This window comes from Aedes aegypti, chromosome 2 (genome assembly GCF_002204515.2).
Source record: "Aedes aegypti strain LVP_AGWG chromosome 2, AaegL5.0 Primary Assembly, whole genome shotgun sequence".
Taxonomy (NCBI): Eukaryota; Metazoa; Arthropoda; class Insecta; order Diptera; family Culicidae; genus Aedes; species Aedes aegypti.
In genome coordinates, this window is record NC_035108.1 from 4,386,572 (window position 1) to 4,412,868 (window position 26,297).

The 26,297-nt window shown below is 36.2% G+C and overlaps 2 protein-coding genes across 2 annotated transcripts; one reads left to right on the plus strand and one right to left on the minus strand.

The window, feature by feature from the left end:
* Positions 1-209: 209 nt before the first annotated feature.
* LOC5573691 lies at positions 210-25,085 on the minus strand. Its single transcript, XM_021839793.1, has 3 exons — positions 24,049-25,085; positions 682-845; positions 210-627 (listed from the first exon to the last, which is right to left on the minus strand). Exons 1-3 carry the CDS (start codon positions 25,016-25,018, stop codon positions 412-414), a joined length of 1,350 nt encoding a protein of 449 aa, XP_021695485.1. The 5' UTR covers positions 25,019-25,085; the 3' UTR covers positions 210-411.
* On the plus strand, positions 1,138-2,958 carry LOC5573692 (putative alpha-L-fucosidase). Its single transcript, XM_001660965.2, has 4 exons — positions 1,138-1,466; positions 1,522-2,133; positions 2,207-2,682; positions 2,735-2,958. The coding sequence occupies exons 1-4, from the start codon at positions 1,241-1,243 to the stop codon at positions 2,840-2,842; spliced, it is 1,422 nt and encodes a 473-aa protein (XP_001661015.2). The 5' UTR covers positions 1,138-1,240; the 3' UTR covers positions 2,843-2,958.
* Positions 25,086-26,297: the final 1,212 nt, after the last annotated feature.

The window sequence follows — 26,297 nt, forward strand, 5'->3', positions numbered from 1 at the left end:
GGGAGTCAAGCTAAAAAATATACATGACCACATTTGCTTTAATTTAAAGTCTCTAGAATTTGGAGAAGTCCACCTATGCGAAATCCATTACCCACTTGCCCCACGGTACCTTATTCAAAAGAACTCGTTGAATTTACTATTACCGTCAGTTCTCCTATTAGACACTTCCACTTACTTTACGCCTTTTTTTGCCTTTGTTATCGATAGTAAACCATTTTTAATAGATAAATTTTAGTTTATTTAAAGATATACTTACGTCTATAGTTTAATTTTAATAATACTCAATTATGATTCGAATTGAATTTGATGATTAAAACTTGATGATTGAAACTAGCTTTTCCTCAATAAAATCTCATCGTTAATCTGAAGCATATTTAATCTTATAGTCCTAAATGAATCTTCCTGTTGAAATCACTGAATGTCCAAAACGACCACCTCCTCTCCGAAGCTCTTCAACGTCTTGTACCGATTGGTGTGAACCGCCATATCAACCAGATTGGTATTGGTAAAGTAGTCCAGCAGGACGGCATTGGCCCTCAGACTCCACGGCCCACCGAGCATCGTCATCAGCTTCGGATTGATCAGATTGGCACGCTCCTTGGGCATCATGTAACTCTCGTCGGTGGTCTGAAATTAATTCTGAATTAGTAGGAATTTCGAATCAAATAATTTAATCATTACATAGCTGCTCTGCAAACCCTGCACGCCGTGGAAGCTCCATCCGATGTCTTTCGGTGCATCCGGGTGCTTTTGCGAGAAGAGATTCTTCATGAACTCACCCAACTCGGTGTGCTTGAGGAACGAACTGGAGTGCTTTTTCCATGGCGCCCACACGAGATCGGAAGCTACGAGGGAAAAGAAAGGGAAATGTGCTTTTAGTACTAGAAATGAATTGCATGCAAGTTTGGGCGCAAAATAAGCTTTTCAAGTGGTCAGGGTTCAAGTCGTTTTCTATGTTGCTGTTGCTACATGTGTAGTAGGCCTCGCAGTTAAAGCGTGCGCAGCATACTTCGATGTCCACAGTCTTAAGGCAGATCTCTAGGAGAGTGAGGTTTTAAAATGGATCATAATAAGAAACGACGGTTGACGGTTGTTGAGCCATACTCTCTCAATGAGGGATCTTCGTCGGAAGTTTATTGAAAAGCTAATGCAGCGATGCGCAGATGTTTAGTACGGTGTTATACTCTCGCCTAGCCGGTTCAATTATCGCTGATTGTGCGCTACGTTCTGTCGCAACGAGATGAGTTTACGTTGTTTGTTAGTTTGTATGGTGATATGGATTCATTCCACTTCGGCTGGTTACATTCAGGAGAACGAAGTTGGGCAATATGAACCAACATGGGAAAGTTTGGACTCGCGTCCCCTTCCGCAGTGGTACGACGATGCAAAGGTTGGAATATTCTTGCACTGGGGTGTGTATGCGGTACCCAGTTATGGATCGGAGTGGTTCTGGATCAATTGGCAAGGTAATAAACAGCCTGATTCTATAAATCAAATGTTCTAAGAATGATTTCTCTGTAGGAAGCAAATACGAAAACTATGTGGAGTTCATGACGAAGAACTTCAAACCGGGCTTCACGTATCAGGATTTTGCAAGCGATTTCACCGCTGAGCTGTTCAACGCAACTGAATGGGCCCTGCTCTTTGCCAAATCTGGTGCTCGGTACGTAGTCCTTACCAGCAAACATCACGAAGGGTTCACCTTGTGGCCGTCCAAGTACACCTTCAGTTGGAACTCGTTAGACGTGGGACCTCATCGTGACATCTTGGGGGAACTTTCGACTGCGATCAGGAACAATACCAAGCTTACTTTTGGAGTTTACTATTCGCTGTTTGAGTGGTTCAATCGACTCTATGAGGATGATAAACTTCACGTTTTCCTCAAACATGACTACGTAGACTTCAAGGTGTGGCCTGAGTTGAAGGAGTTAATTACCAAATACAAACCGGAGGTCCTATGGAGCGATGGCGATTGGGAAGCCCCTGATGGCTACTGGAAGGCCAAGGAGTTCTTCACGTGGTTGTACAACGAATCGCCAGTCAGGGACACCATCGTTACAAACGACCGGTGGGGCATCGGAACCCTTTGCCTTCATGGCGATTTCCGTACTTGCCACGACCGTTATAATCCAGGTGAGTGTTTACCACTTTGCAAACGCATCTTATCTCTAAGAAAGGATTTTCTTCGCATCAATCGCATTGATAGGTGTCCTCCAACCGCACAAGTGGGAGAATGCATTGACAATTGATAAGAAAAGCTGGGGTCATCGGCAAGATGCTAGGCTGGAAGATTTTATGACTTCTGAAGAGTTGATTGCGGAGATTGCCTCGACGGTAAGCTGCGGTGGTAACATTTTGATCAATGTTGGTCCCACGAAGTATGGAACGATTGATGCGATTTTCGAAGAGCGGTTGACGCACATGGGACGTTGGTTGAAAACCAATGGAGAAGCCATCTACAAGAGCCGACCGTGGACGTATCAGAACGATACCGCAACACCGAATGTCTGGTACACTTCAAAGACGTTGAAAACGGTGGATGAAGGTGTGAATTTTACCAACGTGTATGCTATTGTACTGAACTACCCGTTCAAAACCAATAGTGTTGTTTTGGGTGCACTAGATAAACATTATGCAAAAATTGTTCAAATCACTATGCTTGGATTCAACACCAGCCTTAAGGTTTGTGTTATGTAAATCAAAATGATCTTTTAATTTGACATTTATTTTCTAGTGGAAACCGATGGAGACAGGAATTCAAGTGGAATTCCCGCCCAAAAACGAAATAGACCGACTGCAGCTACATCTTGCATGGACTTTGAAAATTGTTCTCTCGACTTAGTGTGGACGTCGTTTCTGATGGGAGATATTTGCGCTGTTTAACGAAGGGACGTATGATTTTGTTCCATTTTAGGTTTCCTCGGAAAATAATTTGAATTAAATGACTTAAATTAGTAATATCGATTTTCATTTTGTTATGTAATAATAGATTATCCTTATTTAAAGTTTTGATTTGCTTCAGTCACTTAGCTTAACTAGAAATTTTCAGGAGCTTTCATCAAATTGCTAGATGGATTATTTATCTGAATCGTTTTTCCAATACACCAGAATTATGTAGAAATTCAGGCAAGACCTACTCTAAAAATAATCTCAAAGTTTGTTCAAGAGATTTTTCGTTACAAGGTTTTACCTGTAATTCTTCAGGAGTTCTTCATGAAAAATTCCTTAAATCAGTTTTTCAGAAATGTACACAGGATTTTCTTTGTGACGGCTTCCGGAGGCCATCATTGAATGACTTTTTTTAAAAGATTTTTCCTAGATATTAGAAAGTCTAGGTCAATAAAAGCATCTCAAAGTCTTTAACGATATTAATTTCTATAAGGCTTTCGAAGATTTTTTTATTAATATCTGAGAAGGATCTATAGAAATTTCTGCAGAACTTTGCTCTAGATTATTTTGTTTATAATTACCAAGGAAAGAGCAACATGATGAATAACAACAGAAGAAGTTTTCAAAACCATTCTTTGCCGTACAATAGAATGAGCTTTGGTGCAGTTTTTTTCATATTTCCGCTCATAATTTGTCCATCTTTACCACGCATAGTGAGTTAGTTAATTATATAATCAAGCGGATTAGATTATCGAACAACCCAACAACGAATATCTCAAGGGATTTATGCTTGATCTTGTAAGTGTTGGTCATTTTGTATCTTGAGTATTACCGAGAAATTCGTGGATAGTGTATCGTAATAGTGAAATTTAAAAGGCAGGTAATTATCGTATTTAAGTTAAAAAGGCAGGTAATAATCGTATTTAAGTTTAGACTTTCCCACTCGGGTAGAAATCAGAATCCAAAAACAAGATTATGACTCATGATATCATGATTCCAGCGTGTTTTCGTCTTATGAAAATACACCATGATTTGGACTCATGATATCATGAGTCAGATTGCCGTAACGCAACACACGCGTCATGATTCAAATGCCAAAAATGCTGAGTCGCGCATCCGTTTATGATCGAAAAAATAAAAAAAAAGTTAAAAATAGCACGCATTGAGATTCGAGCCAAGAACCTTCCGATTGTGACCCACGTACTCTACCACTCAACCGCTTCGTTATCTCGAATAAAGAGTGATCGATATGAATGTGATGAAGCAAAGTGCGCCGCTTAGTGTTTCCACACTGGATGCTACGCTTATAAGGAATCATGATTATGACTCCAGGAACCATGACTTGAATCATGGTGTGGGGATCAGATTTTTATCCGTGCAGCTCAATGTTCCTGATACAGAATAGATTATAGCCATAGATGAGTATAGGTCAAAGCCAGACTGCACCACCCTACTACCAACTCGCCCAAACACAATGATAGCGGAACGGCAACGGAAAGCGGAACCGATTCGCCAGCATGAACCATAACATGCTTATCGACTTAGTGTTGGCTCACTTTCATTCATTGACAACCCGGTCGAGATGGTGTGATTCATGCGGACGAACCGGTTCCGCTCATTGTTGTAGCAGGCCTTGGATTATCAAGACGTGTTTTTTTCGACGTCTGACATTTCTTTTCTTTTTCAGGAGGAGAAAATGATTGAGAATTGGATTGATTCAGTTTACGCGCTTTGGAACTGAGGAGAGACATTCCGTCTAGGATTGTTTTCAACATTGTAGGGTGATCGTTTTGTTGCGTGCGTTTGACTGATGAGGATTTCTTTGCGAATTGTTGCGGACGGAGGAGATTTTTTTTTTTGAGAACAATCGAATTTTTCGAAGCTTCTTCTGTTTTTTGGTCTTGTCAAGTGTCCAAGATTGAAGTTGCTTTTTTCAAGGAGAAATAGGTCAAGATTTCGATTGGATTTTGTTAGGTATATTTTTTCTAGTTCATTTTTCTTTCTTTTTAGTTTTAACTTTGATTAATCACTAAACTTTTTATTATTTATTTATATTCCCTACAGTTTTCTCGATATGGAAACTGACGGGGGATCTTCAAATTCTAAAGATGATGATCATTCTGATCTTCCTGCTTCAGATACTAAACCATTTAGAGTTAAAATTCTTCCTTCCACTTTCATTGGTCCTTATCCTGTATATTTTAGAAAGAAGGATAAACCAATTAATGTTCTTTTGATTTCGGCTGAAGTTTACAAAAAATATAAAACTGTTGAAGAAATTAAAAAAAAAATTGCTGGATAAATTAAGGGTAGTTTTTGGTTCTCGTGGAGATGCGAATGCACTCCTAGAATCTAATTTATTTGGAAATTCATACCGCATATAAGCCCCTTGCGATTCATGCGAGATAAATGGCGTAATTTATGACGAATCATTGAGTTGCGATGACATTCGTAATTATGGTTTAGGAATTTAAAAAATAAATCTATTGCTCCCGTCAAAATTTTAGACTGTAATCGTTTGTCTAAATTAACTTTCAATGGGAATGAATCAAGTTATATTCATTCTGATTGTATTAAAATAACATTCGCAGGTTCTGTTCTTCCGGATTTTGTTTCAATTAATAATGTTTGTTTTAGCGTGAGACTTTACTTTCCCAAACTTATGCATATCAAGCATTGTCTTTTATTTGGACACACTTCTACTTACTGTTCAAATAAACCTAAATGCTCCAAATGTGGAGATTCACACTCTTCATCTGAATGTGATAAACATTCTGATGCTTGCATTTATTGTAAACAGACTCATTTTTCTATTAAGGATTGTTCAGTCTATAAAGGTAACCAACAAAAATTTAATCAACAAATTAAATTCAAAAATCGATGTTCCTATTCAGAGATCTTAAAAGCTTCTGGGGATTTTACTTCTTCTAATATTTATGATGCATTATCTGACTATGATAATGATGATTTAAATAATGAGTCTAATCAATTTATATATAAACCTCCCACAAAAAGGAAAAGAGCTAGTTTATTATCTAACAAAAATAATGAAAATTCTGATCCTCAGCCTTCTACATCTTTTGATAAAAATTTTCCTCGATGAAAACTTTGAAAATCCCATTTTGAAAATTTTGGAACAAATTTTATATTTATTAGGATTTAGTGATTTTTGGAAAAGTTTGATTAAAAAATGTTTACCCTTTTTTGCATTTATTTTTGAATAGTTTAATTATTTTGGACCCCTCCTTTCTTCATTGTTTTCAGTGTAATGGCTGCTACCAATAAATTAAATATATTACAATGGTATTGTCGTAGCATTATACCCAAAATTGATAGATTAAAAGCTTTATTATTTAGTCACAATATAGATATATTTTGTTTAAACGAAACTTGGTTAGTGGAAAGTAAACACTTACATATTTAGACTTTTAATATTATTAGAAAAGATAGAAATGTTTCAGCAGGAGCAGTTTTGATTGGTGTTCGTGAAAATATTCAATTTAAATATTTAAATTTACCTTTCAATTTTTCAATTGAATACATTGCTATTTCTGTTAAACATTTGAATAAGGAATATTCTGTGATATGTTTTTATTTCCCTCCAAATTATCCTTTTTCATTATCAGAAATTAAGACTATATTAGATAATGTACCTTCTCCATTTTACATATTAGGAGATTTTAATGCGCATAATTCTGCTTGGGGTAGTAGGAATAGTGATGGTAGAGGTAATTTGATCCTGGATTTGGTTGATGTTAAATTGCTGTTCCTCCTACTCATCATACATGTATTGATTCATCACTTTGTTCTAATAGTCTAACATTCCTTTCTTCTTGGAAAATAATTAATGATCCTAACGGTAGTGACCATTTACCTATTTTGATTGAAGTTTGTAATAATGACAATAGACAATCATCTAATGAATCCCTTAAGCCTGATTTATGTAAAAATGTTGATTGGATAAAATTTTCGGATCTTATTTCATTTTCGTTAACTCATTTTGATTATTCATTATCTCCACTTGATAATTATAAACAATTTTGTGAAATTATAATTAAATGTTTATTAAAATCTCAAAAATATAAAATTACTCCAATTTCTCAAAGGAAAAAATATCCTTCATTTTGGTGGGATAGTGATTGTTTTTTGGCTTTAAAAATTAAATCCGACGCCTTTAAAAATTTTCGTCGTTTTGGATCAAGGGATTTTTTTTTATACTGTAAAGCTGAAGCTAAATTTATTCAAATTACCAAATTTAAGAAAAGGAATTATTGGAGAAATTTTATAGAAAATCTTGATAAAGAATCTTCTCTTTCTTATCTTTGGTCTGTTGCTAGAAATTTAAGAAATTATAATTCTTCTTCTCCAAATATTCAAGAATATTCTGAAGATTGGATTAATAAATTTGCCTCTAAAATTTGTCCTGATTTCGTACCTTGTTCCATAAATTTTAAAAATTGTCATAGATATAATTATTTTCCTGAACTTAGTGCTTCATTTTCATTAGAAGAATTAGATTTAGCATTATCTGTTACAAAAAACACGTCTCCGGGAATTGATAATATTAAATTTCTTGTTTTGCAAAATTTACCACATGATGGAAAAATACATTTGTTAGAATTGTACAATTCATTCCTTTTTCAAAATATTCTAACTTCGGAATGGCGTTCTATTAAGGTTGTCAGTATTGTGAAATCAGGCAAGAATCCTTCATTAGCTGGTAGTCTTAGACCAATAAGTTTATTGTCATGTCCTCGTAAGCTTATGGAAAGAATGTTACTTAATCGTTTAGAATTATGGGCTGAAAGTAATAAATTTTTTTTCTTCTTCCCAATTTGGTTTCAGAAAAGGTTGTAGCACTCGTGATTGCACTGCTCTTCTGGCTTCACAAAGTAATCTTTCGTTTAATAAGAAACAGGATATGGTTTCAACTTTTCTTGATGTTTCTGGGGCTTATGATTCTGTGTTATTAGATCTACTTTTTGAAAAATTAAAAAATTTCTGTATTCCAAATATAATTGCCAATTTTTTATATAATTTATTTTCTTTCAAAATTATGCATTTTTTTCATAATGGCTCTTCCAAATTGATACGATATAGTTATTTTGGTCTTCCTCAAGGGTATTGTTTGAGTCCATTTCTATATAATTTATTTACCAGTGACATATCATCTGTTATTCCGAATGGATGCTATTTTTATCAGTTTGCCGATGATAAAGTTATTTCTATCAGCGTTAATAATAGAGAAATTATTCGTCATTTTATGCAATGTGCATTAAATAATATTGAAATTTGGGCAAACAATAATGGTTTTTCTTTTTCTGTTTCTAAAACTAAATTTATTTTATTTTCTCGTAAGCGTTCTATTGTTAATATAAATTTATATCTTAATGGTCACGAAACTTGTTCAAGTTGATGATTACAAATATCTAGGAATATGGTTTGATTCAAAATTATTGTGGAAAAAACATATTCAATATATTCAGATAATTTGTGCTAAAAGAATAAATTTCCTTAGAACCATAACAGGTACTTGGTGGGGGGCTCATCCTACTGATTTAATTACACTTTACAAAACGACCATTAGATCTATTATTGAATATGGATGTTTTACGTTTGTAAATGCTAGTCAATCGCATTTTTGTAAGCTAGAAAAGATTCAATTTCGGTGTCTAAGAATTTGTTTAAAATTAATGAATTCAACTCACACTCAATCTATTGAGGTTTTAGCTGGATTCATGTTGAATTGTTTTGTGAAAAAAAAAACACCCAATAAATAATTGATGTTTTGAAATGTTTAAATATTATAAATCCAACTTGCAAAATTTTAGATTCATACAAATATTGTTCTTCTTTTAATATTGTTCCCACAATAATTTCTACATTCAATTATAATAATTTTGATATTAATGTTCACTCGTTTCATCCTATGATCGATTTATCGTTATATGAAGAATTAAAACAAATTCCTAGTAATGAGTATTTTCGCTTCGCATCTTTATTTTTTCAGCGTAAATTTGTTGGATTAGATTCACATCAATTTTACTTTTCTGATGGATCATTAATCCAAAATATTGCTGGTTTTGGAGTTTATAATTATTATTCTGCTTATTTTTTCAAATTACAATCTCCTTGCTCAGTTTTAATAGCTGAGCTAACTGACTTGTATTTTACTTGTTCTTTGATTAAAAAATGTTCTCCAAATATTTTTATTATATGTTAAGACAGCTTAAGTAGTTTGAAAGCACTCAATTCTATTAATTTCGGGACCCTAACGAAAGGCGGAAACACGAAAGGCGGAATCACAAAAGGCGGAAACTCAAAAAGCAGACTAACTTAGACATGTAAAAAAAGGCGGAATATAACATAAGGCATAATCTAAAAAGGCGAAATCATTCAAAAATGATTTAAAAATGATTACTTTAGCTTTCAAACCATAATTAGACTGAGTTGTTTAGGTTCCTATTCATATCAGCGTTTTCAAAATCACTAAGCGGACTTAGAATTTCTTTTGAAAAACGGGGTTTTTTGTTTTTCAATTTATATGTAGGTATTATACATAGATGATAGGTAAATACCATCAAATGCCCTCCATTACGCTACGGTGCCGAGAAATATCTTCTCGCACCAGGTTGATGTTAGTTGAAATAACCGATTTTCGCAAGATTTAGCCAATTTTGTTGCTTTTTCTTCTTGGCACTACGCCCCCACTGAGACGCAGTCTGCTTCTCAGCTTAGAGTTCAATGAGCACTTCAACCGTTATTAACTGAGAGCTTTATTTGTCAAAGTTGTCATTTTCGCAGTGTAATTCTACGTCACTAGCCCGAAAGGCACTTGCTCGAAAGTGACATTAGCCCGAATGATGGACAGTCTATTCATTGAAAAAAAAAAAAAAATCTAATGCATTATCAGTGGTTTGTCCTTCTTTTAATCATCGGCTATTCTTTCTGGACTTATCACCTTGAATATGTTAGGCGCCACGAGCCACTAAAGAGCCAGTTCAAATTGATTCTTTTTTTAAACATATATTGTTTCTTCGCCCAATTACTGCTGCTAGTGATATTCAAGCTGCTCATATTCGCGGTTATGTTACGGCACAGAAAAACTGACGTAACAGCTAGAACAATTACCCGTTTGAAACTTTGTCTCGCAAATGTTACTGTCCATTGCTAAAATTGCTGTGTTTGGCAAACCGAGAATCAGGTGCGCAAAAGCGATACGAGCGCTACGACTGGCCAGTCGGCCAACCATAATATATTAGAATTGTGCACAATTTTGCTGTACGATGCACATAATTCGAGTATTCGTCTGTTTGTCCGTGGTTATAGAATGCTCGCATTCCAAAATGCTTCATAGAAGTGCCTCCAATACGGTGCTATAATAGATTTACTACAAACTCTATAATTCGGACCATCGCATTGGCTCATGGAACATCGAGTCATGGAACAGAAATGCTTTGGAGAGTTGTACAGAATACAGAACTGTTAAGTCATATTCTTTACTAGTGTGAAAATCAAATTTGATTGGTTCATTCCTATCGTAGCATTACCACCCAAACAACTAGATCATATTTTAAACTTGTTCGAGGTGGATAGGAATGACCTAGGGAAAGTGTAACAGTTATGGCCATAGTTGTTCCCTATTTGGCCATATGATAAATTTCGAAATCATTCACATTTGGAATCTTTTTGAATGGTTTACCGTGACGGCATTTTTAATACCTCACAACTGAGACACAAAAAATAATTCAAAATTTGAAAACAATTAAATCAACACGTATAGCGAAATAGGGAACCATTACGTCCATCGCTGGTAGACCTACTCTATATCACCTTTTTAATATTGTACACCGTAAAATCTGTTTGAGGGCACCATCATATTAACCATGAAATTTTAGTTTTAGTATGATATCGTGAGTCGTTATAAAGTCATGGAAAGTCGACACATGGAAGTTTCACTGTAAAAGCAAACCACAGAATCACATAAGGCTAATTTAAATTTGGCGGACTTTTTGAACCAACAGAGCAAACGGCCGGCCGTTTGCTCTGCTGGTTCAAAAAGTCCGCCAAATTTAAATTAGCCTTATGTGATTCCGCCTTTCGTATTTCCGCCTTTCGTGTTTCTGCCTTTCGTGATTCCGCCTTTTGTGCGTAGTCGCCTTTTTTTAGTTCTGCCTTTCGAAATTCCGCCTTATGTGTTTCCGCCTTTCGTGTTTCTGCCTAACGTAGGACACCCGTTCTTTGATTAAAAAATGTTCTCCAAATATTTTTATTATATGTTCAGACAGCTTAAGTAGTTTGAAAGCACTCAATTCTATTAATTTCAATTCTAAAACTCATCCCATTATGTTGTTGCTGAAAAAACAATTATGTTATTTGCATTCTCAGGGATACATCATTAAATTTATTTGGGTTCCTGCTCATTCTAACATTTATGGTTATGAGCAAGCTGATTCTTTAGCAAAATTAGGGGTTCGTTGTGGCAGTATGTTCAACAGACAAATTTCTTCGTCTGCATATTTTACAGATTTAAAACAATATTCTTTAAATAATTGGCAGCTTTCATGGGACTATAGTGATAAAGGACGATGGTGTCATTCAATTTTACCTAATGTTAGTCGATTTAGTTGGTTCAAAAATTTTGGTGTCGGAAGAAATTTTATTTGTACATTGTCGTGGCTTATATCCAATCATTATATATTTGTAATAGTTATTTATCGTATCAACATCAATGATTCTAATTTGTGTGATTGTGGTGATGCTTATGAGGATATTGACCATATTGTTTTTCATTGTACGCGTTTTGCTATACCTAGAATTACTTTCTCTAAAAGTTTGAAAATATATCATCGTTTGCTCCCTCAATCTGTTCGTGATATTCTGGGAAGTAAATTCTTAACCTCGTTGAAAATACTTTATAGATTTTTAAATGATGCTTTGTATTTCGTTTGATTCTGCTTCGTTCTTTTTCCTCTCTTCAGGTTTGATGGAAACATTTTCAATAAACTCATTTAAGGATGGCATTAAGTTGTTTTCGAGTCATGGCCCTCTTTCAAGATTTTTGGCTCTGCAATGGATAAATGCCGCCTGAGCCTTTAGATTTATATTTTATTATTATTACCATTTTGTAATGTAATTTTAAAAAGACAAAGAGGTTTTGTGCCTTTTTGAGAAGAATTTCATAAGAAAATCACTCAAAGGGGCTTTTCCCTCTTTCAAAATTTTTATTTTAAAAATAAATAAAATAATAACCAGTACCGCATTCCGTTGCCATTCCGCTATCATTGCGTTTGGGCCTTAATAAGCTGTTGTCTTTTGAAGTGTTGTGGTAACCCTATTCTTGAGTGCGGAAATTCCCTGCCCGCGAGTTTTGCGAGGTGATCGTGCCGACCCTGAAGCCTTTGATTCAGGGAGTCTCTGTACTGCTCTCGGCCGACCTACACGATAATTACAATCTGTGAATCGAATCTGCTGATGATTCTTACTGGAATTTCGTCAGGAGCTTCTCAATAAATAATTCTCAGAATTCTCATGAAATTATAAGCATATTCCTTGTGTGACTTATCCAGAAATTCCCACACGATCTTCCAGTGTTCTTCTTCTTTGCGGCGTCCCAACTGGGACAGAGCCTGTGTTCTTATGATCACTGCTACAGTCATTAACTGAGAGCTTTGGCATGTGTATATCACGTGACAGGCACGAAGACACACTATTCTCTGAGAAGTCGAGAAAATTTCCTTTCCGAAAGATCTTCGAGTGGCAGTATTTGAACTCATGATCCTCAGCAAAGGCGCGTCCATGTTCGAAATCATGAGTAGGATAAACGATGGCAAATAGTTTGTGCACAGTGAAGCTTACTATATTAAAGGCGCTCAAACACAAAGGAGTGTAAGGGACATTTTGGTCGCCTTTGAATTGAGTTAAATTGAGAAAATTCTACTGTTTCCAAGCGTTCTAACGATATTTGGAGATGATTATTCCGCTAAACAGAAAAAATGAATTAGAAAAAAAAAACGAAATGAAACAGAAAAAACAATTCTTAGAAGACTGACTTGCATTTTGTTCGGAAAAAAAAATCAAAGTAGATGTTTTAAGAATAGATTTTTGTCACTAACAACTATTTGCTTCTAACCCCTTCATTTTCATGCCATTACTTCAGATATTACTCAGGAAATTTCAAGAGGAGTTTATTTAGTTCATCTAGTGATGTATCCTAACCCCAGGAATTAAACCTGGATTTTCCCATGGAATCACAGAAATGGAACTTCCCAAAGATTATTTTAGAAGTCATCTAAATTCCTCCAACAATTATTTGAGAAAATTTTCATGAAAGTCCTCGCTCCTCCAAGATTTTATCCAGTGATTAATCCACCAACTTCCCTGGGACATCCTCCAAGATTCTCGGTCAACACGTCTACAGAAATTCAATCAATAACTTCTGCAGAAATTACTACAGATACCTACAGTACCTATTTCTAACGAAAATCATAGAGAAACCTCTGATCAAACTTGTGTAAGTATCAAAGTAACCTTTAATTAACAACGATCTCTGAAATCATTCCTGGAATCTTCAGGAAGTTTTAGGAGATTTCCTAGATAATTTGCTGAAAAAAATCAATAATGGAGTGGTGTTTATATGTCACGAAATGGCTTGAGAACGGATGAACGGATTGACGTATGATTTGCACTCGACAAGGGATGCAACATGATAGTGCGATAAATTTGGAAAGCCTCCGGAATAATCGGGAAACCGGGAGAAGACTAAGTAATGTGTCATTTAGTATGGGGAATTACATAATATTTTACAATAGCCTACTTGATGGCAATACGAAGTTTGCAGGGACCACTAGCCGTAAAAAAACAATCGTATTTCTCGAAAAATCATTGAACAAAACCTCCAAAGAAATTTGTGTAGGAAAGATCAAAGGAATTATTAGAAAAAATACCGTAGTAAACTGGTGCGAAATTTTAATTTAACATTTGAAGATTGCATGGCTATTTTTTGAGAAACTTTTTCAGAAATGTTTGGTAAAACTGCAGGAGCAATACTTGGATGAAATGCATTTGTTCGAAGAACCCTTCAAGGCATTTTGGGTTTCTTGGAAGAAACTTGGATGAATTCTTAAAGGAACCCATATGAACAGACAAAGGAATTTTTGTATGGTTTCTTAAAAAAAAAACCTTGAGCTATTCTTGCTTTTCAAACACTCTGGAATAATGTTTGTGGATGTCCTGTAAATCTGTAGCATTTTTCGAAGATCTCTTAGGGTCTGTTGTACTACAATAGATCAAATATTGGTCGCAGTGGTTTATGTTCCGAACAGAAAAAAAAGGGTCTGTTGTTACTCTGTAGAATTTGGTTGAAGGATTAGTGAAAAAAATATTGTAAGATAGGGTCGATGTACCAATAGCCGCATAGCTAAGAACAAAAATTCGTATAAAATCGAAAAATAAAGCTAGCGTCATTATTTTTACATCATCTGATAGCTTTTTATCTTGGTTTTGTGGGGAAAATATAAAACATACGAAAACTCAAATATTTGTATTTATTATCGCGTGTGCCACTATAGGAACACATGTGCCTATAGTAGCACTATTTCTAATATCTGTTCCTATAGTAGCATTAGCATCACGGCGTCGGCAAAATACTTATCAAAACTGTATTTTTACAAAACATTTATATTTTTCCTATAAAGTGTGGATCTTAAGCTTTCGATTGATGTAAAAAAGTTATAATTTAATCAATTATTTCGTATAATAAAAAATAGTTTCTCTCAGTAGTGCTACTATAGGAACAATAGGTTTACTATAGGCGCAAGGGAGCTCAAATTTTAAGCAAAAATATTTTTTTCGATCATACTTTGAGCAAAATCAAGATGGTACTTAGATAAATAGGTCCTGACCTTCATGTCAAAAAATGTTTTGAAAAGATTTATAGCAAAACGGCCGTGAAAAGTCACTAGTGCGACTATAGGGGACTGTCCACTAAGGGAACACCGGCCCTAGTTTTTATAATACAAAAGAAATCAGAGTAATAACTGAGGAAGTTTCTGGAGGAAGCAGCTTTGAAGTTGCCAAGGACTTCCTGGAGCAAATTCTGCAGCAATTCTTTGAAAAATTGGTGGGCGAATTGTTGAAGAAATTTCTGGAGAGATCCCTGTAGGATTATTGAGGTCAAATTAGGGCCCTATTTTATAAGACGAGTCGAACAAAAACTTCTCGACTGGAGTCACTGTTTACCCAAATTTTTGCTCGACTCGGCTCTGTCACTCGAGCTAATCGACAGTTGTCACTCATGTGACTGCATTACTATGGGAGTGGACGGGTGATATCTGAAATATGCATGCTTACTTTGATCGACAATGACTACAGACGAGTCACATTAATTAGCTCGACTTATAAAATTATTCTCAACTAGTGGTCCCGGCAAACTTCGTCTTGTCATCAAGTAGGCTGTTGAAAAACGCCATGCAAGTCCCGTGTAGAAAATGACAGCTTAGTACTCTTCCGTTTTCCCCACTATCCCGAAGAATTTCTTAAACTTTTTTTTCGCACAAACACGTCGGAGCTCTGGACGAATTCAACAGTGAAAGAATCATGTAAGTCCAATCACCCGTTCTCAAGCCATTTCATGACATACAAACACCATTCCATTTTTATTTATGTAGACAAGTGAGCCCGGCAAACTTCGTCTAGCCATCAAGTAGGCTGTTGAAAAACGCTATGGATCGTCCCATTCAAAATAACAGTTTCGTTCTCGCTCGTTTTTTCCGACTTTCCCGGTGAATATTCTGGGATTTTTATACACACAAACACGTCGGAACACTTGACGAACAAAACGGAAAAACAATCATTCAAATCGGTTGACCCGTTCGAAAGCCATTTCGTGACATACAAACACCACTCCATTTTTATTTATATAGACTAGTGGTCCCGACAAACTTCGTTTTGCCATCAAGTAGGCTGTTGGAAAACGTCAAGAAATTCCCCATACAAATAACACCTTAGTCTTCTCCCGTTTTCCCGATAAACCCGGCGACTTTCCCAATTTTTTTCTTCGCACGAACACGTCGCATCTCTTGAGGAGTGCAACAGTGAAAGTCTTGCGGTAATCCGTTGGACCGTTCTCAAGCCATTTCGTGACATACAAACACCACTCCATTTTTATTTATATAGATGATAGGGGAATTTGATACAAAATTCTTGAAAAGCCTGCTCAACCGATTAAAGTCCCTGAAGGTCGTTCTTTCCACGAGCCAGAACTTTTGGGGGTCATGCACAAACCATGTCACGTTTCACTATGCATAAGAATCACATGAAAAACATTATCGTGTCTTCTTCCCCACATGATAATAAGTACGACGTTGATCGAGCGTGTATGGATATTGAACATATGATAAATAATTATATAGTTATATTCAATTAGTTTAGTTAGTCAATAAGTGTAACTTATTTTTCAAGTTTTCTGTTGATCTTGTTTTTTTTTGTTGAACCATGGGTAGGACAATTATTTGACTGTCCTACCCAGCTGTTTCTGTGCGTAGTACATGTCCTACCCACTTCCCGCGCCACTGATCCTCAGTATGTTCTTACTGCGTAGCTTTGCGTTCACCAGAACCGCTATATAGGCCACACCCAGACAACCAGAAATCGCATGAAACTTCACGTTGCAACTCGTTTATTCATACTAATTACATCAAACCCGCAAAACACCGTGGATAAACTCGTCAGATTGATGACCTTCCTCGCATAAAACACTTCTTTTCTGAGTTCACTTGTACATTTTGTTTCGTCTCATACACTCGTACAAACAAAATCGGATCACTCCGTAGCAGCTGTCAAATCAACATTTGTTATCATAAGTTAAGTTGGATAAGATCACAGGTTAGTTCGGTAGAAAATTTATACACTCGCATTGTATGTTATTATTCATCACAGATTATATATGCACGCATATCGCCTCCACTTTTGTACGTAGAAGGCCTTTTCGCGACATCTTATAAGTGAAATGTTGCACATACAAAGCCTCCAGGTGATTTCGTTATACGTACGTTTTGGTTGTCTGGGCATCTTGCAGTGTCCTACTCAAGTTGTTCTTCAATGAATTTCAATGAGTTTTTTCTGTGATTTCACCAAAAATTGTCCAAGAAGTTGCTGGCGATTACATATTTAGTAAGTTATTCTCGAAATATCTAAAATCCCTTCAATAATTACAGTTTCAGTACATTTTGAACTCTAGAAGCCGACAGCCATGCCTCCAAACTTTACTTTTTTTGTATAGCAAAATGGTCATTGCGTATTTGCAGGCGTTTATCTATAATTATTTGATTATTTTCTGGATTTATACTGGAAACTTCTTCTGCGATTTTGAAAAAAATGGTAAATATATTCATAGGCATGATTCTTTCACGATTATCAGGTAATTACCATCAGGATTATCAATGAATCTTTCATGATTGTCTTCAGGAACACGTCTATCAATTTTTCGGTAAAATCCTTTTCAGAACTTTCCAGAAGTTTACAAGCTATACGAATTTATTCTGGGAAAGTATTCATTCTTGTAGAGGTACCTCCTACCTTTACTTCACAGATTTGACAAGAAATTTCTCCCGAAAAGTTTTTCACAAATTCCTTTAGTAAAAAAACATCTCAACATTCCTCGTGCAGTACACCAAGTTGTTGGTTCAAACATATAGGGGGTATTCTATGCAATTATTATATAAATTTTGAAGATAACTATATTCAATGTTCACCGAAGTCGAAGGAAGTGTTGCATGCTCTACATTCTACCGACGCATAAATGTTCATGTTGCTGGCAATACTGTTGAAAAAGAATTGAAGAAAAGACAAAATATTAACATTTCAGCAAGATTAGAATAATGGAATGGTCAGCAAGGTTGGAATAAACTTCCACTGATTGATGTACGGCAATATCAATTGGGAGCTGCCAACACTGCTCAAGTTAAATTGATTAAATTCATGTAGCAGTTTGTTAGGTTAAGCAGGCATAGGCAAAGAGTTGATCAGGTTAGCACAGCCTTAGATTGTCATTTATTGTACATTACCAATCGAGACACGTAATAAACAAGACGTTAATATTAAAAGCTACGATCAACACACCCAACATTTTAAATTTTCTGCTAGTTATATAAATCAAATCTAAAGCAAACTTGCAGCACAGACAACAATGTAATAATTACGAAATATGGATTTGTATTATGCGTTTTATTATGTATTCTGAGATTTTGGAGATTTTTAATAGAATACAATACAATTTCCCGGAAAGATAGCTTCCGGATACTTCATTGCCCGGAAAAAAGTTTCCCGGAAACCATTCTATTAAAAAATATCAATGTCCAAAACAATTTTTAACAAAGGACGTATCGTTTGAAAAGGCCATGCATAATTGCATCGTCACTTTTTCCATGCTAATTTTATATAGGGTAGAATCACCAGTTTTAGCCATATCGACAGTCGTTGCCAAGTGGGTTATACACCTTTTAACATAGCAAATCTTCTTGAAATATTTCCTGTTCAGTTGACCCCATTCACGTGATAGAGTTACATTCATTCACTACCCAGACAAACAGAGTAACGAATCTACCTTTTGCGTTATGCGATGCTTATATATGCAAAGTTTCACGTTTAAGATGTCGCGAAATGGCTTTTATACGTATAAAAGAGGAAGCGATTTACAGGCATATTTTATGTGATGAAAAATAACATTCAATGGGACTGTGTAGTTTTTTTTGCGAACTAATTGGTACTCTTATACGAGTTAATTCATGATAACAAAGTTGATTTGACAGATTGATCGAACTTACTTCGTACCTTTCGCACCTTTCGCACCTTTCGTGACCCAGGACACGATGAACGAACAGGTGTACATGAAAGAGTGCCTCCAGAAGCGGCTGCTTCCTCTCCTGAAGGCCCACAACGTCCCAACAATCTTCTGGGCGGATTTGGCCTCATGCCACTACTCCAAGGAGGTACTGAAGTGGTATGCGGACAATAAGGTCAATTTCGTGCCGAAAATGTTCAACCCTCCCAACACTCCGGAGCTCCGTCCAATCGAGAAGTACTGGGCGATTATGAAGTAGCACCTTCTTAAACGACCTAAAGTAGTGAAGACAGCCGAGGAACTGAAGAAAGTATGGGTTTACATGCAAAAAACGGTTGATTCACAGGTTGTCAGGTTTATTAGATTTGTGCTCTTGTAAATTCGAGATTTGTAAGAGTTTTGAATTTTGTAAATTTTGGGTCACCCTACTGTACCATCGAATTTGCGCGACTTGATTGATGGAAATTTGTTTTTTATATTTATTTTTATGGTTCATGTCTGACCTTCACATAATATAATAAATTTTGTCTGTCATATAAGTGTAGTAATTCAAATACAGTGAGTTTTGTTGGAAAGTGTGTGACAAAGATATGTAGCGGACTTTAGGGCAAGTGTGCCAACCCTGCTTTTTATTAAAAAAAAACTACAAAATATATTTTCTCTTTTATCTTAACAATATGTTTCCTTATAGTTCACAATACAATGTTCAAAATATGATGAAAAAATTGCTATATTTTTCACGTATTTACATCGACTTTTGTAAAAACAACCAAATATAATAGAATTTTTATAAGATTTCGTTGTTTTTAAATAAAGGTCATGGTGAAAGGTAATTTATTACCAGATTTTTCTAACGTACTGCACATTTTAAAACTATTCAAATGCGTAAGTTATTATGGCGTTTGAACGAAAAAAGTATTAAGTTTTGCATAAAAATGTAGAAATCATCAACAAAATCATAATAATAAACCAAAGTGAGGCACCAGTAGTGGTTTCTGAAGTTTAGTAAGCGAATAGCTGACATTTTTGTCCCAAATATTCAATAATAGGTTACATGTTTTTCAGCGTGGTATCTACCGTTTTACTTATCTACAAAGAAAACTGATGATTTTCATCAAGTCTGCCTTGATTGTCGTTGGCAAACTGTAATTATCTTGCAGTATCATATTTTTTTGTAGTATCTGTGCCTCCTTCCCAGGCTCAAACCATTTCGACTTAAGGTGAAGATAAATCGAAGCCAAATTTTTAAGAGAACAAATCTAGAGAACCAGACAGCGCACAATGGTCCGAAGGCGGCCAAAACCTCAAAAATCAAAGTTGTTTTATACAAACAGTAATATTTTTCCCGACTTCCTTAACACTTCTGTGGTTCAAATCCAACGTTTGAAGCAAATTCATTGGAATTTGAATTTTATACAGCTCCTTGAGTGGACTGTGGACATGATTTTTCAAGAAAATGTATATTTGCGATCTGTATTTCACAAGCTATTTCTGAATTTAAAGAGAGCTCAAGCCGCAATGGTGTCTTCAGAGAAGTTGTTTGTATATACAAAAAGTACACCTGAGTTGAATAAAAATTGTAATTGAATTCATACAAAATGAATTATAGTTAAAATTGTTCAAAAAACGAATTATTTTTTTAGAAAAGTACCCTAAGACATTAGTAGCCCACGAATGCCCGCTATGGGAATAAGTTCATTCGAAAGCTTAAAACAAGAGCTTTCAAGTAGGATGGAATTTTTTTGCGAAAACTTGCGATAGACCACTTTCAACGCGTTTGAAGGTGTATGGAGTGCAATTCTAATTAAATAATAATAATCCCGTGATACGCTAGTACGTGCATTGCAATCGCAGTAGCCATGAATTGCATCCCGAAAAGGAACGAAAAATTCGCTCCTATATTCTTCTTCTTCATCTTCTTTCTGGCGTTACGTCTCAACTGGGACAATTCCTGATTCTAAGCAGGCAGGTGTTCTTATGAGTACTTTCCGCAGTTTTTAACTGAGGACTCTCTTTGCCGATTGACCATTTTTGCATGTGTATATCGTGTGACAGGAACGATAATACTTTATGCTTGGGCAAGTCGAGAAAATTTACTTTACCAAAAGACCCTCGATTGGTGGGGTTCAAACCCACGATTCTCAGGTTGGTATAGCTGAATAGCTGCGCGTTTACCGCTAGGACTCTCTGTCCTTATGTATACAATATTTTGGTATCATACCTTAAGTAAATATTGTCCACACCTATATTTGATATTATTACGGTATTGAAATACTTTGAATTTAAATTTGAACTGTCACTAAATAATATATCACACATTATCTCGGCTTATTTCGATGGTTGAACGAAACTATTTCCTTCGACATGCAGCCTCCAGATAAAATTGAACAAATTGGAAAAATCATTCTCTACGTGGAATTGCTTTTCCTGTTAAAACAAGTATGATAACCGACTGAAGCTATAGACATGACAATCATGCTGAAACTGATTAATTGGATGAAACTTGCATCAATGCAGGGTTAGATATTTATGGACAAATTTTCACATTTTTTCAGGCTTCACATAAATTTCAACATATTTGTTTGAGTGATTTTCCCAAATACGAATTCATCGTAGTGATTTATTTTACAAATTTGAAAAATTGGCGTATTAAATAAATAAGGTGGAAGATATGAAAGCTCTACACAAAAACCATCATAAGCAAATATGTTCATCTCATCTGAATACGACACGAGATGAACATATTAACTCTAATGAATAGTTTATATTTTTGTCAAAAATTTCACTTTAGTCTAGTTGTATTTACTATTGGAGTTGTGCATGGAAAAATTAATCAAAAATATTGAAATTCAAATAATACCTGACGCGCTGTGAAAATTTCATTTGAATCCGTCAATGAATAACTGAGAACTATCCTGTCCAAGTTGTCATATATATGATTTCAGCAATATTAAAGAGAGTTTGAGGTTTTGGCCGACATTTGTTCTAGATCGAACCACTGTGCAGCGGTTCAAGCTGAAATTTGATCGATTTGTCATCGCCACCGAGTAATCAATCGATTCAAGTTTTCAGCTTGAAACGCTGTCTAGTTCTATAGATTCGTGCTCTTGAAAATTTTAGGATTGGCTTTATGCTTAAACCACGACGTACAAATTAACAAGGCAGGCTCTTTACTGGTGTAAACATCGAATTTGATTGTAAACGTCACTCCTGTCGTACTATATACCATCCGGACAACTAGATCATTTTTTTCAAAAATTTGTTCGAGATGGATAGGAATGACGTCGTGAAGAAACTATCAGTTCACAGAATATTGCTTTCAATATAGGCTGTGAACCATTTCACCAGTTCGTTTAACTTTTAGTTAAAATTTGACAGCTTGATAGTTATTTACCCTCCGGTTAGAAATAACCCTGCTCTGGAGCATGGTTAAACTTGACAGTTCGAAAGTTATTTTTTGCTCCCGTGAATTTGAGAATAACTAACCATCTGTCAACTTTGTTCTGAAATAACTACTCGACTGTCAAAGCTCAAATGCGTCGACTGCGATGTTCAATTTAACCTTTTGAGGGGAAAATAACTATCGAAATGTCAAATTTTAACTAATAGTTAAACGAACTGGTGAAACGGTTCACAGCCATAATACACCGTGCCTGCTGTTTCGTTCAAGAAAAGTAAAGAATTTGAAATGTGATTTTCTGGACCATTTCTGGGAAGAAATTTTCCACGCATCGAGATAGGCGATTACTTTTCTTGTCAGTAGCAAACCAGCCTTTAAACCAGGCCTGTCCAACGTTCGGCCCGCGGAGGGTTCAATGATTCTTCTCATATTTGGCCCGTTGGCTATTCTACCAACCGGAAGTTAAATAGAGCATACCAAGACTAACCGTTTTTATTTACAATTTAGTTTCAAGCTAACATTTTAGCTCGGTAATTGTTTATTTTGTTAATGATTTGAATTATTAATTTAGGAAGCTGGGCATTTTGCAGCTAGATTTAAACACTGCCGATTGCAGTTTTTTTAAAGGTTAAAATTGTTCTACTCATAAATCTGACTTGAGGTAATGATTTGAGGTTCATTGTGAGAAAAAACACAAATATCAGATTAATATTATTGGGATTACAAAAAAAAAAATGTTTCTACCGTGCCTTCTTTCAACATTCAATGAATTAAACGTGAACATAACTCATTGTCAAAAGGATACATTTTCAAACAAAATTTCACTAAATCAAGGCTCAAATTTTTACAGAACTTTGGAAGTAAATTTTACCAACAGCTGGGCGTGATTTAAAACGTTATTTTCTAAAATCCTGGGAAAGGTTACCATATAACACCATGTAGGATTTTGACTGAATCTAAAGCGAAAAAATATAGAGTATTAAGCAGGTTTGTTGTTATATACTGGTAAGCATTCACAACGTTTTCAAGAAAAGTTTCTGGAATGAGTATTGGGTGAGATTCTGAAGGAATCCTAGACACGATTTTTATGAAATCATTAAAATTCCAACCAAGATTTTCGTAAAAGCTTGTTCAGGGTTTTAAAATATTGTGGGCCATTCTGAAAATACTAGGTTGGGTTCTGGAAGTATTCGGAGTATGATTTTATACAATCCTGGGCATTATTCTCACAGGGTTTTACATTTCTGGTGTACTTAGAACTTTCAAAATATGCTGGAATTTATTTCATAATTTTCCAAATGAAATTTGCTTCGTTCACCAATATGACAAAATATTTCTTGAACTTCGTTTACTAACTTTTGTCACATGATGTTTATTTTATGAGAACATTATAAGTGACACAACATTTTGGAACGAAAATACATCGAATCTAAACCTTGAAATTCCAACAGCACAAATATAGGGAACTAAACAACCATTCGAGCTGAAAATTTGGTTGAATTGTCATCTGCTGACGGTAACCAGTCGATCAAATTTACAGCGAACGATTGTCATGATTTGTGGTTTTGAAAATCCGAGGTTTGGTTTTGTCAGACTTCATGCATATATTTAACCGTCCAAAAATGTGGCCCGCCATACAATTTTTCTTTTACAATTTGGCCCGCAGTTCAAAAAGGTTGAGCAAAGAGAAAAGAGTTAGCTTTCTCGCGATCACACAAAATCTCTTTTCTTGAACTCCGACCGCCGACAACACGCTGGACATAAATTAGATAATGACCCGTTGATCAACATTGCCGTCGCGTTTCGCCGGCTCAATTAGAGCAGAAATTGTAGCAATGATGACGTTCTAACTTAAACCCGCTCCCTTTCAGTTCACTTTTATTTAGCTCTGTTCATGTCTGCAAGTATACAAACTCACCATTCAAACTGGCCGCATGATTGTACGTCACGAGGATGTACTTTCCCTCCCGTCGCATCTGGTCGATCGTCAGGTGGAAGGACTCGGTGTCGTCATTCTGCTCATCTCCAAAGTGCGGCCTGTGGTAAATCAGGTCACCCAGCTCCTGCTCCAAGACCTGCAGAAACTCTAAGTGCTGTTCCGGATGGTTGTGGAATCCCAGCGGGAATCGACGGAAGTCCATCACTAAGGTTTCTTCTGAGAGAATCGCAAAGCGACGGATGTCATGAAGGATCGGTACGATCCATCCCACGCGATAACTTTCATTCATGATCCAGAAATTGCGCGTTCCATTGTGGGATGGGTGGTAGCCGACGGAGAAGTCCAGATAGCGAATGCCAAAAACGAGCTGTGTCCAGATATCCAGATCTTGTCGGTAGCCAACGCGTTTCAAGAATATATGGTTGATATTGGCTTTGGTTTGGTAGCAGGCTGAGCAATGAGTTCCCGGGAGGAAAAGGTCCTTCAGAGAAACGTTGCCGATGCTGCGCTCTGTGAACATCCAATTCGGTTGGATTTTGAGGCAGTCGAAGGTCTCAAGTTCGTTGTCCCGATTGTGACCAACCAGGTAGAAGTCGAAGCAAAGCGGCTTAGCTCGACGTTTCGGGATGTGACGAAGGACTTCGTCGTAGCCCCATCCTCCCGGAAGGCGTGGTTTACCGAACTTAAGTTCTGTTACAATTTCTCCGGATTTTTGGCCTTCTACATAGATCTTCACAACTGGCGGAGACTCTGACAATGCAGGATTATGAGTGTAGAGTCCTATCCAATTGGGTGGTGTTTCACAATCTGGACCCCAGTTTATAACGAGCGACGCATCCTCGATATGTCTCGCAAGTGAGGATAATGTCAAAAACACCGGACACGAATGACTTCGCACTTGAACTACTCCAATGATCAGCAAAATCCCGACAAAGTACCCCAATTTCATTCTGAAGGAATTTTCGTTCTAATCTAACACGTCTTATGGGCTCAAGCTCCTCGCAATAACTGAGAGAGATTTGCGGGTCGATAATCGCCGGTAGCATGGTCAGTTAGTCAGTTGGCGGATCGTTGAATGCAATTTTGGGCGGCGAGACGGGAAGTGTCATATCTTGAGACGGTCGCGGAATGGTCACTGCCTGTGACGCGGTGTGCGTGCGATTATTTGGAGGATTGCCACGACGAAGGGACACAAAACGAGTGGCTTTAATTGAAGAAAATTTGTATCATCGTCGTCGGTTGAGTGGCGGAAAACGATTTCTCGGAAGTTTGGGCGTTCGTTGATGCGTGAAATCGTTCTGTCGAAAATGTGATAACCACATGCGGTTGATGCGGTTTCATTGTTTGATTACACGACTCCATATTGTAGTGCATCAAGAACTCTTTTACATGCTAGACAAATTATATAAAAAGGCATGACAAAAACAAATTCCAGAAAAAAGACCAGTCACTCACTGGAAAGAATGCTACAAAATTAATCAATTATCCAACGATCGTTTAGATTAAGGTGACCAGACGTCCCGCGTTTCGCGGGACAACGCAATTTTCAAAATGATATTACTGCGTCAAATTTAGATGTTCGACTAAACTGAGAAATTAGATCATGATTTAGACCTAAAATGTTTGTAGAATGCACATCCAATACGAAAAATGTTTGACTGGGAACGAGATCTGACAGGGTGTCCCGCGTTTCGCGGGACATATATGGTCGCTTTAGTTTAGATATTAAGTAAGTTAAAATTAAAAATTGAAAACAAGAATCTCAATATAGGAGAATTATATCAAAATTGTGGTTTTCGATTTTCAATTTTTAATTATACAGTCGCCTCTCTACATCTCAATATCGAAGGGACCATCGAGATAGGGAGAGATCGAGACAAAGAACAAATTTTTGATGAATACTAGATTGAAAAACACTCCGTTGCCAAGAAAGTAATACAGTTAAACCTCCATGAGTTGATGTTCCATTACTCGATATCGACTCATGGAACCATACTAAAAATCAAATTTCATGGTTACTACGATGGTCCCCTCAAACAGCTTTCCATAGCATTTCTGTTCCATGACTCGATATTTCCATGAGTCTATGGTCCCTTCAATATTGACTCATGGAGGGTTGACTGTACACAAACAGACGTCATTTTGCGCTCCTACCGTTTTGATTCGAATCCCAGATAGCTTCAAATTCCGGACACTCTACTTTGTATGGGAAAGATTTCACTCGAAAT